The sequence below is a fragment of the Montipora foliosa genome, chromosome 2 (assembly GCF_036669935.1).
Source record: "Montipora foliosa isolate CH-2021 chromosome 2, ASM3666993v2, whole genome shotgun sequence".
NCBI lineage: Eukaryota > Metazoa > Cnidaria > Anthozoa > Scleractinia > Acroporidae > Montipora > Montipora foliosa.
This window is the reverse complement of record NC_090870.1, coordinates 62,340,431-62,354,398: the sequence shown is the minus strand read 5'-3', so window position 1 is coordinate 62,354,398 and position 13,968 is coordinate 62,340,431. Positions and strand designations below refer to the sequence as shown.

Here is a 13,968-nt window from a genome sequence, read left to right as displayed (position 1 = left end):
CGTTGTTAAAAACCTATGAAGTACCAAAAGATAGCCATTTAGCTAGGAAATAATGAATTCGTGATTGATTCTTATCGTAAAGAAATGTTTCACTGTTCAACTACAACAAGGTGATACCGAAAACATCTGAATATTTTTCAACTATGGACCAGCAATGCGTGCCTGTTTTTCTGTTGTACTTTTGGCTGAACTTATAAAGTGCACTACCACATTACCACAAAAAAGGAACGTCCAGGAATCACCCTTGAACATCTACGAAATTTCGCATTATCCATAAATTAAGATCACCAAAAAAGATCATGTACCGCTTCATCACGAAGTTGAACAACCGTAAAATTGACTTTACATTCGAATTATGCTTTGAAAATAAAATCTAACAAGATTTAAGGATTGTATACACACCTAAAACATTAGCAGCAGCCACTGAGCATGAAGAACGATAAGCGCCAATAACCGCCACCACTCCGTCCTTCGCCAACTCTTCGGCAGCCGCCTTGCAAGACGCGTTGGAGTCAACTCCGCCATCTTGAATTCTAATGTCAAAATCAACCGATAGTGATAGATCCCTGTTCATCATCTCAACAGCAACGCGAAATGCTGATTCAAACTCCCTTCCGAGATCCGAGAGTCCCGCTAGGTCCGGGTGTATAGGTGCAATAAAGCCTATTCTAAACGTTGTTTTCCCTGGAAGGCCCTTGTCTGTAGGGGGGGTTTTTGTGTTCCCCGGCCAAATGATGTCGGTATTCATTCTTTCAATGCCGACAGTTTTGCTCCACTTTCCGACCTTCTTTACGTCATTACCCTGAAAAAAAGAAAATAAGACTGGTTTTGTTTTCACAGATTATATTATTTACTATCTACAGAAAAAAATGTGCTAAAGTTTGCGGGTTGTTTTTTCCCCAAGGATGCACAGATAATGTTGTCTTTCAATGTTGGAATGTTTTGAGAAACTTTAGAAACTTCACACCGTGTGAATACGGAAAAATTACTTCTCATCATGACATTTAACGGGTAAATTCATTACAATAGCGAGAATTCACCATTTCAACAATTTCAGTCCTTGCAGTATGGAGGAAGAATTGTCACTTGAACGAACCTTAATGATCGAGCACACACGAGTCTGCTATAGCTCAATGGTAGAGGATCCGAACTCGTAATCACTAAGCGACAAGTCGCTCCGTGTGTACCACTTGCAAACCAAATCGCTGCGACACGACGCCTGTTCGGTGCACACGCAGTGATCTCCGTATGACGGGGAATGTGAACTAGTTTTCTAATTCAATATGGCGGACCATAGGACGCTCTCTCATTGGTTCATTTATATTGTGTCGCAGCGACTTGTTGCCAGAAGTGTACACACGGTGCGACAACGCTGCTGTCGCTAATTTTGTCGCTGCGAACAGTCGCACGAACTGGTTTGAATTCGTGCAACTGAACGCAGCGACAAAATTCTGCAGCAGCGACAATAATTTTCGCAAAATTAACCATGTCACACGAGGCGAATTTTTGCGGGAGCTTGTCCCCACGACTTATCGCCTCGTGTTCCTCGGCCTTAAATCGTAAGTTCGACTCGTGCGATGGAGCACTCGGAATTTTTTCCGATTATTCCCGCAGAGCCCCTATCGAAAAATAACTCTCATCATAACTTTACACCGTGATTTGGCACAACATTGCGATAGAAAACAACGAAGGAAATACAAAATCAATTGCCCTGAAGTTTTGTTACAAGAAAACAAGGTGATAAGAGAAAGAAGGGCCAAATAGAAATTAATGGTCGCCGAAAAGGCTTTACCCCTTCGTACTTCACCAAGACATCATTTTCACGACGTCTTACCTGAAGATTGCCGATTTCGTACCAAGGAGACTCGAAGTATGTATGTGGACCTGTTGATTGCAAGAACAGAGAGAGTATCTTAACACTCGTTAAAAAAAAAAAGTGTTGTAACGACCTCTTTGAATGAAAAGGTTCGATTTCACTTCTGTTCAATGTAAGTAACGTCTTTCTCAGTTATCGCTCATTTGAGAAGAGTTCACATACACACCTTGAGCGCCGACAAATTCATTCTTCTTGACGTTGAATTCCTTTAATTCGTCTAAAACCAAGTTTCGTAATGTGGATGGCGGGTCATACTGCAATGAGAAAACAAAAAGGTTTGAAATTCTGGGTAATTCGCACACAGTTCACTCTGTGTCTGAAACTTGAAAATTTCTGCCCAGTGCTATAATCAACCTACCTCTGTTATCCTGCCTTCTCTTTCTAATTTGTCGAATGCCAGGTAATAAGCATATACTGCATCGTAAACTTGTGGAACATAGGATGACGTCAATGGCAACTGAAATAATAATAAACGATGAAATGATATATGAAATCAATCATATATGAACTGCGGATGTGAAATCAAATGAAGCTATGATCCTCGCAGTTATGAACGCAATTTTTGCAATTGTGTAAAGAAGCCTGAAAAATTCAGGACTTTAACGGGGTTTGAATAATAATAAAAACATCTAATTAATAAGAGAAGTGAATTGATATGAAAAGTACATGAGCCCCTTTGAACCCTAAGAATCGCCCATCTCTTCAACTTTTGTGGTGTTGTTCTGTGATCAACTTTTACAACGGCTCCAAGACTGCAATTAAAACTAAATTATATAATTTGTTCTGCAACGCAACCACGTACTGTCTTCAGATTTTACGGATGCCAAAGATGAAAATGGATTACTGGTTAATTCTGAAAACAATTTTCAGCAAACAAGGCAACTTACATGTGTATAAACGATTCCTGGATATTGATCTTGGATGCTCTTCTTGTAAAGCCACCTAACTATTATGTTGAGACTCTTCCGACCAATTCCTCCTATAAGACAACAAAAAAAGGTCGACATAAACAAACGTTTTGGGAAAATTGCTCGATTTCCATCATTTTCCAGATATCTCCAGGATTGACCCAAATTTTTTTTTTAATTTTGATTTTCCTTTTACTCTCCCACAGAAATATACATAGCAACTTCCTCTGCTCGCATATAGCTCAGCTAGTCGAGGCGGGCAGAGAACACTTGAACATTAAGTAATTCAATAGGAGGAGATTAAGAAAAAAGAAAACGAAAGGAAAGAAAAAGAAAAAGGAAGATAGATATATCCTAACTTTCAATAAGCGTCACGAAGTGTTCCCTTGAAACGTCACAAAGTGTCCCCCGAATGCTGCTCAAGGAGTCAGAATAAACAGTTGCATTTACCCAAAGCTAAACATAACGCTAACCTTTACCCTGACCTTATTGTTGGAAATAGGTAAGAAATGCTTTGACTTAAAGGGACACTGTTCGTGTTGGATGTCAAAATTAGACGTGCATCTAATTTCTTGCATTTCTGAACATAAGAGTCATTTCCTTCGACGCTTGATTTTCTATTTGAATTATGTCAACTAATCAATGTTGGAAGTCTGGAAGTAATAAGAACTGAACGGAAACTACTTTACAAATTACTCCTGGTTAACATAGCTATCGTCCCATTTTCCTTTTAAAGTGTCTTTAACTGAAACGATAACCGGTGGAAATGAACACTGAATGTTGTTTGTAAATGTAATGCAACACTTCTGCTCGTGTCGTAAGAATTCTACTTCCTTTTTGTAATAATTTCATTGCAAACACAATTTCATCGACACGCACCTTTGGGTAGAATACCCACACTTCCTTGCATGGCTTGGGCAGCTTTGGTCATATTGGAGGGAGGGGTGGCTAAAACACCATCGCTGCCAATCCATACCCAGCCTTGTCCAGTCATACCCTGTAAAAAAATAAAACAACTAGTTCAGCACAAAGTTCGTCATTACCAAATAAATGTGCTACCAAAATAATGAAATATATACGATGGCTTTTTTCATCAGTTGCGCAAAACAATTTTCATCCACTTTTTGGGTCAGTTGAATGTTTCGCGGAAAAGAACGTTCATTCTTCAACTTACAAATTATGGAAGAAATAACAATTTTCTTTTCTTTCTTAAATGTCGTTTAGCCGTCTTTTAAAGAATCTTTAAAAAGGCTAGCACTTACACTTTCAAGGGTTATTCGAAAACAGAGCTTCACTAGGGCCACTGTAAGTATACTTTTCCTTACCTTGGATTTTGCAGTTTCAAAGATTGCCCGGGCATCCTCAGGCAACGCAAAGACAAGGTTTACTCTTGTTTGGGCATCTTTTATCTGAGATTCAAGCAACGAGGTTTAAAAGGCACTCCAAAAATTTACGTCTCACAGTATCTCAAATCTCACTTAGCAAGGTTTCCTCATTTTGTGACCTCTTCAAGAAAATTATAGCCTTTGGTCGAAGGGAGGGAAAGGCAGTGGCTGAAAAGTGGGTCAACTGTTAAGCAAGTGTTGAAAGAGGGTCTCCTATTGTGTTACCATTGTTAGTGATAGTAACGTCTGATCAAGTAGTTCTAAGTCCGGGGTATATTCCTGACAAAAGAAGAAAATTTAGAAACGTATCGGGAGAGATGGGGCGATAGGCGTGTTGAAGTCTGAATGGGAATCATCTTCGCTTCCAGTCGAAGATAAGTTTGGGTTTGTAAATTGATACTGTTTGAATCTCAGCAATGATGCAATTTTAAAACCATTCAAGACATTTGAGGGTGGCAACAAACTTTTTTGAAAAGTAATCAAACTTAAACAAACAACAATTAGCTAGAAAAACAGTAATTTTTTGAAGTGTAAACGTTTCAGAGCCGCACCTCCTGTGCTGAAAAAAGCTCTTGTTGACTCAACAAAAATGCCTTTCATGCCATTGGCGTATACTTTCAGATATGAACAATCGTTTAGTAATGCAAACAAATTGGAAGCTAAAATCTTACCATTTGCATTTTGCTGTCCAAAACCTCCGGACTCACTGCACCAGTGAGTCTGGAAGACGCGAAGATTCGGATGCCCTGTAGACGGGCTTCCCGTTCAAAATTCTCGGCTAGGCTCCTTGCGTAGCTATCCGACGTGGCAATGGTGCTAACCTGTAAGGAAAAAGAGAGGACAAACCGCGTAAAGGAAATTGAAGAATGTCTTTAAAAATGGTCAACAGCGACTCAAGCATTTCCTGAGGGGGTGTTCGTGGGAAGCAAATCCCAAGGCAGACCGGTCATATGCTTAATTCGTATGTTAAGGGGCCATTGAGAATAGGAGCCAAAATCTCGTAACTCACGCCTTTAGGTACGATCCCAAACGAGATCTTTTTCAATTTGATCCTTTCAAATTAAGAAAAATCTTTTTTTTTTTTCAAATGTTGTACGTAACTTCAAATAAGGGAATCGAAAACTAATCGAATCCACAATTTGTTTACAAGAACTAGAGATGTGTGATGTAATAGGTAGACCTAGTCCCATTTGTTCAAAAGGTGGATAACGCTATCCACCGGATAAATCACTATCCAATGGATAGTGCAATTGATTTCGCTATTACTTATCCACTGGATAGTGATTTATCAGGCGGATAGCGCTATCCATCGTTTGAACAACTGGGGCCCGATCTCGTTTGGAAAACGGAAAAAGAGAACATTAATCTACAAAACCTATATGACGGAGTATCAGAGTTTGTGAAAGAACCAATTAACAGGGCTTTCCCGGCGATCATCAGAAATTTGAAAATCTTTAAAAATGCCTGATTTACTTTCCTAAATAAGGTTGCGTTTTAGGGTCCGTTTTAACTTGTTTGGAGCTGTGCCGCCCTTTTATGCAACAACTCTTTGATCGAAAAAACATAAATGTTTTGATGCCAGTCTTGCCGGAGAGATTTTTAAATCTGGATCACTCAAAAATACATCGATCAAAATGCCCAATGAGTTCCTGATTATGCTATTATGAAAAAAGAATGAGATTAAATGAGGTGAGGAGCTTTAACTTTTGGCGAGCAGTGGAAGAGCAAACTATTTAAGCGGGTTGTCCCCGTCAAGTGTAAGGATGAATGATTCAAAAATCTGCGAGCCATATTCTTTCTTTTTGTACTTCTTAATTTCAAATCCTTTATTTTTCGCCAGTAGATGAATGACACATCCTGTGATCTGTTAACATTGCATGACATCATTATGTTGCACAGCCGTTGCAAAATTCATCACGTAAAGAATGCTAGTCGTACGTAAAGGCTTCAATACTTACTCTTCTCCAGTTAAAGTGATTGACTAGCTCTGCCAGTGCTATGGCTTGATACGTATCAACGGCACAAGTCCTAAAAAATCGAGGATATTTCTTCTTGTTGGAGAGCTCCACTGCAGTGGATGCGTATGATACCTGAGTCATAGTTGGGGCTACGACAAAGACAACAATATGGAGTCAGGTTTTTCACTGTCAAACTCAAGAACTAGAATCCACTGAAATAAAGAACTTGAAATAAGGCTTACATCTGAATATAAAGCAAAGAAAACCAATCATTCTCTTATCAAAGGGATGCAAAAGACCTTTCTTTCAAGTTAACTGCCAAATTAAGGATCTTCTTATTTAAATGAACACAAAACAAGCTGAAAAAACAGAAGGTGCGAGTATCCCACACAAGCTTGTATACTTAAGGTGCGTTCGATTGACCGTATTCCGGAATAGGAATACATGGAATATAAGTTATAAATCATTCGTTTTTAGGGAGATTCACATTAAAATTGTCAAACATATGCTAAAATGCTATTTTAAACATATTTTTATTATCCTTGTGGCTTCGAAACGCGCCAAACATACCGTTTTAATCATCTCTCCACGTATTCTTATTCCGGAATAGGGTCAATCGAACGCGCCCTTAGTATGCGATAAAGCGAACTTATCTTGACGCAAAGAAAATGTTAGAAAACGCTACACTCGTAATTTAAATTATGACTTCGATGAAATATGGATGAATGGACAAATAGTAACATAACTAAAGATTCCTCATGGAAAACATTTATCTTTGTACACACAAAAAAGAGTCTTCGTGATTCAAGGCCTCGCGTGGTGTTGCCACTTTTCAAGCGATGGTCACTCAGTTTAAAAAGTCTCTTAGTCTTGAAGCAAGCTATATTAATTCTTAAGAATTCTGTAAAGTGTTTGTCAGAGCAAGCCAAGGCGTAATGTCGTAATTATCAGAAATGGTCAAAGTTTGAAATCAGTCAAACGCTTCATCTTCAAATATTATAAAGGCACGATGTTATTAAGCTTTCTAATAGTGCCATTTGAAATATATCTTCTTTACAAATGGTTTTCACACACATATCCAAAACGCCTCGGGTTTTGAGACGTGTGAATGCAAGAGGTGAGTTTGGCTTAATTTCATAACGCAAAACAGACCTCATGCTGTTACATTCAAATTACGTTCCTCTGAAACCGAAAAGCGTTTGCCCAAAACTGTGCACATTTAGCTTTGTAAGAAGTTTTTTAAGTTGTTGCTATTTCCGTTTGCCAAAAGTCTCCGACCCTTTTTAAAGCAAACTTCATTGGAGTAACTCATCGAGGACTGATCTTCTTGTAGCACTTCCCGCCGCCAAACCTACGCGAAGCTCGCTCAGCTTTTGAACTCGCCAATTATCCTTCAATTACATTTTGCTCAGTGAAAACGGCTGTTGTACACTTAACTGTCCTTTCATATTCATTTTTAATTCTGTATGAAATGAGTAACCAAGAAGGCCGAGCAATAAAAAAAAAAAACAAAAGATGGTAATTAAGAAATGGTTGTGCTACAAATTTCCGTGGCCATTGTCACAAAACCATTAAACGCTGAAAGTTTCAAGAAATGATAAAAATAACTAGTTTATGATATCGAGGTTAAAATTAGATTTTTATCCAAGACAGTTAACGTAGAAGAATTTGTAAGACTACGGCGAGAGAACGATCTAATCAAAATACTTTTAAGTTGTTAAGATCATCAGAACATCGCATGTTAGCAAAATGGAATAAATCAGTAAATCAAATTGACTGCCAAAAGTAACATTTTTCCGTGTTCTATTGCTGGATTTCATTCTACTTACCATTGTCCCTGAAATATTGATGAGATGCTTTAGAACAAGAAGAGCGCATAGCTCCCACAACACCCACAATGTCCGAATCCGCAGCGAGCTCTTGAGCTGCGATTTTACACGTAGTGCTTGGGTTGGAGCCTCCATCTTTGATCATGCCTGCAATAAAGACGCGACTCTTGAGTTCCTCGCGTTCTTTATAAATTAAACTTCCTAAGTGACCACCCGTAAAAGTAAAACCAAGGAATAAGTACAAGAAACAATGTCTTTTGCTCTCTCCATCCCGTTGAAAAATGTTGTTTGGATGATGATTTCGATGATGATTGTATTTCATCGTTTTCTTTAGATGTTTGGATGTTGAATTCTATCAAGATTATAATCTTACCAATAATTTTGCCGTGAAAGAGTACAAATAATAAGTATGAACTGAATCCCAAAATTACGCTGCCTTAAAAGTTCTCTTAATAACACAAGCAAAAAGTTGACACCAATAGCATGCAACCGCGATTAACGAAGGAATGACATAGATGAGAAGGCAAAACGGAAAACGTTTTGAACGTAGTTTGCGCTGTCGAATTTTGTCAAATTTTTGGCCAGAGGCGAGCACATTTTAAAACCTCAATGGCGAGAAAATTTTAAACTTTCAAGAGAAATCTGGCTTGTCAGTTTCCCGTCCTTACAACTTACGTCTTACTTCAGGGCTGTAAATCAATTTGGTTAATGAGGAAAAAATACTTAGCCAGCATTGCAATACAGCTCGTCAATACTTGTGAGCCTGTGCTCTATAACTTTGCTCTAAACTAAGAAATGTCTTTAAATTTATATCAACATTTTTAGAAATAGTGATGCAATGACATATTGAAAGAAAAAGTATAAAAATTCGTGTCGGAAAATTCCGCAAAGCACTGCCAGAAAGAGTTGCGAAAATTCAACAAGCAATTCACCTTTGGAGACGGTTGATCATGAAAGCTTTAACTAAATTATATGAAAAGTTAATCGAGTTATCACCAAATGTGTTGATTGTTAACTTGAAAACGCGTATATGGTAAAATTATCAACGAAGTTACCATTTTACCCCCGTTTCATGACTTTCCATATCTGATAAGAAACAATTTTTAACAGTATGGTGTCGTGATTTAAGTACAGCAAGTTAAGGTATAGATAGTTGCGGGTGGAGCGGTGTGCTTTAATTCCTTGAAGTTTGAATTCGTTTAAAAGCTTATAGTATTCATTCAAGGAAAGAACCAATGCAAACAGGCACGAAGACCTACTATTTGTGGCCACAAACACCGGCTCATCATTGACCCTTCCAAATCAAACCCATTCAAGTCGAATCTCAATTTACACTGGCAAAAGGTGGCCCTCTACATTATAAGACAATAAACCCTCACTTTTGAAATCCGTGGAGAACTGTATTTTGCTTCCATTCTTGGCAGCCTCATCGTTGATGATTTCAATGGCAAGTTTGAATGCCGAACTCTGAAAGATGAACACAACGAGAGCTTAGGTCGCCCTGCCTCAATGTTAGTAACAACTCTATTTTTGTCCATGGAAAATCAATCAAGGAAAATTACAATAAAAACTTACCAATTCATTGCCTAAGGACCCTGTAGCTCCTAAAGACTTGTCTAACGCTCCAATGAAGCCTAGCTTCACAGTAATGTTCTTTGCCTCGATGGGTTCTGGAAACAAAATGGAGGATATTGAGTGTCGAGAATTGACCAAATGGTCGAGACCATCCAAGCCTAGTTTCAGGATAGGTAAAAGAGATCCCGTCGACAAGGGACTTTGAAGAAGTAGAAGGGAGATAAAACTCAATGTCCAAGAGTTCATGACGATTACTAAATGAGACATTAGAAAAGGTAGGTCTATCAAATTATTTAGCGGCATGAAGATATCAAATTTCAACAAAAACAATAGAACGGTTTTAGATCATTCCAGAGTCCTCTAGAATCCCTTGGTTCAGAGAGCATGCGAAAAGTTTGGTCAACGTTTCCTTTAACAAATAAAAACAAGAACAATGCTAAGAAAGATTTTTAAGGTTTTCACTTCCTGAAATGCCCCGGCACATCTGTTATCTGGGCGCCCAAGCATCCATTCACAGTTTCAAACACTTCCTTTCATTGCTAAAGTGGAAATTGTGGGTCCACTCTTTGTAAATACACATCTTAAAATTGTTGGAGCAAAGGCTCATATCATAACTCAAGTGCTTCAGAAGGAAAGAAATTCCATCGAAAACAACTTTGCATAGTGAGTCACTTCAAAGGCATCCAGTTTGGCTTTTCCCACTCAGGCGAAGCTAAGAAGCATCTGTGCTAAGGGTTTCCTACGACTATCTTTCGATGCCTCAGACCCGAGCTGATTGCAGTACGAGGTCTGACCTCCTTTAAAGAGCCATCCAATACCAGGGATGATTATATAAAGAGCATGGCAAAGCCAATTGTCGAACTGGCTTTCGCGTTTTCCAAACTCGTTCCAGAGCTCGGGGAACACTCACTTACAATCCTCTTATAATCTTTCGCTAATGAGGTTCAACTCCAAGCCCCTTGGAGTTGTACCTGGCTGGAGATTTGTGCATATTCACTTGCTACAAAAAAAAACCAAATCCTTCCCGTGTCTTTACAGTGTGTTTTGAATGATGAATTGACCATTGTTACAAAATGTGACATTGGGAATGTTAGATAACAACGTAGTAAACTTCAAATCTGTCCAAAACTTACCACAAAACACCCTTGATAGAACAGAAAAAATAATTATCAAAACACGGGACTGCATTTCGAGGGAATTAACTGATTTCGTAGAAGTGCTGGTTGCCTCTTGACTCTCTCTTCACACATCGAAAGCGAGAAGACCTTTACACGGCTATGATTAACCCGCCTACTTTAAGGCGTCAAACGGATTGCGTACACGGCGGAAGTGGCATCCTCCACGATCCACCGCATAACTTCATAAACGTCTTTTTTTGTTCAGTTTGCGCAGCCTCTGAAACACGCATCAAGGCAATGACATCGGCAATAGCGTTCTAGTCTAACGCCAAGCCCGTCGTAGCTTCCCAAGGCGCTTTTCAAGACGAGCATGCCAACAGTGGGCCAGACAGACATGGCGAAAGAAAAATTGTAAAACTACTAAAAACAGTCCAAAAAGAACGTCGCAGCGTTTATCACAGTAGAAGCGTAGGAAATCAATGAAAAGAATTAATAAACTTCTCGGTCAGATTCAAACGGCGAAGTTATTGATTGTTTACTAAATTTTTTACAGGTAACAAAGCAACATCAGACCCAGCTTTACAATAAAAAGCAAACTTGGGAATAATCCCAGATTCATCAAAACTTGGTGGATCTCTTTGAGCATTTCAAGAGACTGCTTCATTAAAGAGATTTTCGTAGCCTTTTAAGTGATCTATCCGGTGAAGAATTCAAAGCCGAGATTAGACGTGCGCCTATTCCGCCAAAGAAGTTCACTTGCCCCTTGACAATTCAAACTTCCTTTCGTCCAATGGTATGCAAACGTAATATGATATGTTATTATAATGCGCTGCTAAAAAGACATACAATCTTCGCTAATCACCTGCTGACCGGAGCATTTCCTGATTAAAACAAATTCAGTGAATATTGAACAGATTTGGTGCCGTGATTCAGGCAAAGATTGACACTTGTAAGTCAACTCCAAAGGCGGTACCGTTTGATAAGTGGACGTTTGGTGATACATTCCGAGAATTCATAGATCCACGGATTACGATAATGTGATTTGTGGTGTACCTCAAATAACCAGAGAAAATAGAACAAGAGGGTATTAAAACAAGAGAAAAATGAACGTAGTTTTGAAAGCTTAAAATGAAGGGCAAGGAGACGAGAGATTTTCTCACTTGCATTTATGCATTAAATTAAAAAAAATTCCACAACAAATAAACTGCAGAGGGGTTTCAACAAACAGATTGTAAATTGACACCGACCGAAAAGATGGCAGCAGATCATTAATCATGATTATTTGTCGGAATTAAAACCGATGAAATCGTGCTAACAAGGTTTTGATGCAAGCCGTTTTGGAAATTCAAAGGACCTACACCAGTTAGTGCAACTTCTAAGCACTGCAACTGAAAACAAATAGCCCGCGTTGCGTGTTGTTCACAGATGCCAACACGAACAAAGGATACCAACGCCCTAAAGACAAGAGACTCTTTCTTGCTGTTGAGTGACTACAAACTTTGAAAATATCAGGGTGAGAGATGAATTTGTTGTCAGAATGTCCTTTAATCTTCTTCAAATGGACTGACATCTCGGCTGGAAACAACAACTGCTTTACTAATCGAATACAATGTAAAATGCAGGTACTAAATTGCCTCGAGCAAATGGACACACCAGCGATTCGTCTATCAGCAAGATGTCTCGTGTGTTCGACACATACAATGAGAGATACACTTTCTTTGGAAATGCTGCTACAAAAGCCTAATCTTACTGAGTCCTGCAGGTACAAAACTACTTTTAGTATTCTGCAAGGTCTGAGTTTACTGGCTTCATAGGAGGGGAGCGGTTCGAAAAAGTTGCATGGACTTCGTTTAAGTCAGTTCCAATGTTAAGGATTCACGTCATATGTTGGTGCCTCCACTCTTTTATGAGACAACCGTATTTAGCAAAGTAAAGGGCAAACCGCAGAAAGATAACCGGACACAAATCCTAGCCATATTTATGTTGATGAAACTTGTTTGACAACAGAATAGTATCATTATTAACTTAGCTAAGGAAGAAAATTTGGGCAAAGACGATTGCTATCAGCGCGAGATATTGACGAAGAACTGACCAAAGTTTATTCAGTAATGTTTGAGATGTCCCTTTTCTTGTATTTGAAGATTTTTTATGTGCGAATTACGATTCAATTTAGTTTCAATTATTACCCAGGTTTCTTTCTGTTTAACCAACAATAATAGCTTGATTGTTCTTAGGGCACATGGCAAATTGGATTGTGATTTTCTCTCCTTTAACACTGCAAGATTCTTCATCTTTTCCGAGGCATAATTATGGCGAAAAGCTTTACGGGCTTTTCCACCTCAGTGCATTTTGTTACTCCGATCAGTATTTCAACATGAACATAACTTGTACTTATACGACTTACACAACGATCTATTGGGCTGCATTCACATATAATTTCACAGAGCAACTCAATGATTCATCGATAAAAAAATCTTTCAACATGTTTGAACGTGCAACAATTGAGAAAAGGTAAACTCCTTGCAACTTCTTTTTTAAATGTCTGCCAACTGAACCCAAAGAATTTAAGTTTCTAATCTCTGTAAACAAAGGTACTGTTAGCATTTATCGGACAAGAAATTTCAGGGACCTCGCTAAAGAGATAATGATGTCAATTGAAGTGTTGATGTGTGTTCGGAAATGTAGTTCGTGAGATGTTATACTACAAGAACAGCGCATTACGACTGATGCCACACCAACAAAAACAATATGAACTATCTTCTCCAGACATTGTACTATAAGTAATCTACTCTAATTTTAAAAGCTCTAGGCGAAAAATACGATGCCGAGAGCATATCAATCTCTAAGCTTAATTGTTCTTTGAAATTATAGGGGTCGATCTCTTGAAAGGGCTTTCGAATTATTAATTGAGGAAGAAATGTTCCAGAGAGGATATTTTCTACCAATTTACACTTGCTAAAAATTTAACAATGTCTGTGACTATTCAGCACCCGAAGGTGTCTAAAATTTGGCCAAAGGACCGAGGAAGTCATGTTTAAGGCAGCTACTATTCTTTTCTGGCGCTATTTTTCTCAACTCGACGTAGCTCTGTTAAACTAATCATTGGTCAAGTCTCCTCGGGGAATATTTTTATCTTTTACAAAAATTAGCTCAAATCAAAAGACAGCGAGAACCTCTCTATTTCATAAAAAGAGCCATTGAATTTTTTTCAAACGAGACGGACAGGCAGTGCTGTAGGAAAAAGCTGGAGTGCAAGTAAACTGTGACAATTTCATCGCGACGGACGAACAATTCGATGTATAGCAAATGCCCTTGTTTC

The 13,968-nt window shown here is 38.6% G+C and overlaps 1 protein-coding gene across 6 annotated transcripts in view; it reads right to left on the bottom strand.

Annotated features, from left to right (window-relative positions):
* LOC137984836 (uncharacterized) overlaps positions 1 to 13,968 on the bottom strand; it is a 36,898-nt gene that overhangs the window by 13,048 nt on the left and 9,882 nt on the right. For 2 of the 6 annotated variants that reach the window (XR_011119188.1, XM_068832145.1), the window contains exons 1-12: positions 9,532 to 10,252; positions 9,336 to 9,423; positions 7,957 to 8,103; positions 6,128 to 6,276; positions 4,841 to 4,990; positions 4,110 to 4,193; positions 3,664 to 3,781; positions 2,764 to 2,855; positions 2,235 to 2,333; positions 2,043 to 2,130; positions 1,835 to 1,884; positions 403 to 802 (exon numbers count right to left, since the gene is read on the bottom strand). Coding sequence is in view for 4 of the 6 variants with exons in the window: in XM_068832145.1 (XP_068688246.1) it covers positions 403 to 802; positions 1,835 to 1,884; positions 2,043 to 2,130; positions 2,235 to 2,333; positions 2,764 to 2,855; positions 3,664 to 3,781; positions 4,110 to 4,193; positions 4,841 to 4,990; positions 6,128 to 6,276; positions 7,957 to 8,103; positions 9,336 to 9,423; positions 9,532 to 9,834 (1,768 nt within the window). In the remaining 2 variants the exon portion in view is untranslated. Of the gene's footprint in view, positions 1 to 402; positions 803 to 1,834; positions 1,885 to 2,042; positions 2,131 to 2,234; positions 2,334 to 2,763; positions 2,856 to 3,663; positions 3,782 to 4,109; positions 4,194 to 4,840; positions 4,991 to 6,127; positions 6,277 to 7,956; positions 8,104 to 9,335; positions 9,424 to 9,531; positions 10,274 to 10,664; positions 10,985 to 13,968 lie in introns of those variants that run through there. The other 4 variants (XM_068832165.1, XM_068832158.1, XM_068832172.1 and 1 more) reach the window with 3 other exon arrangements.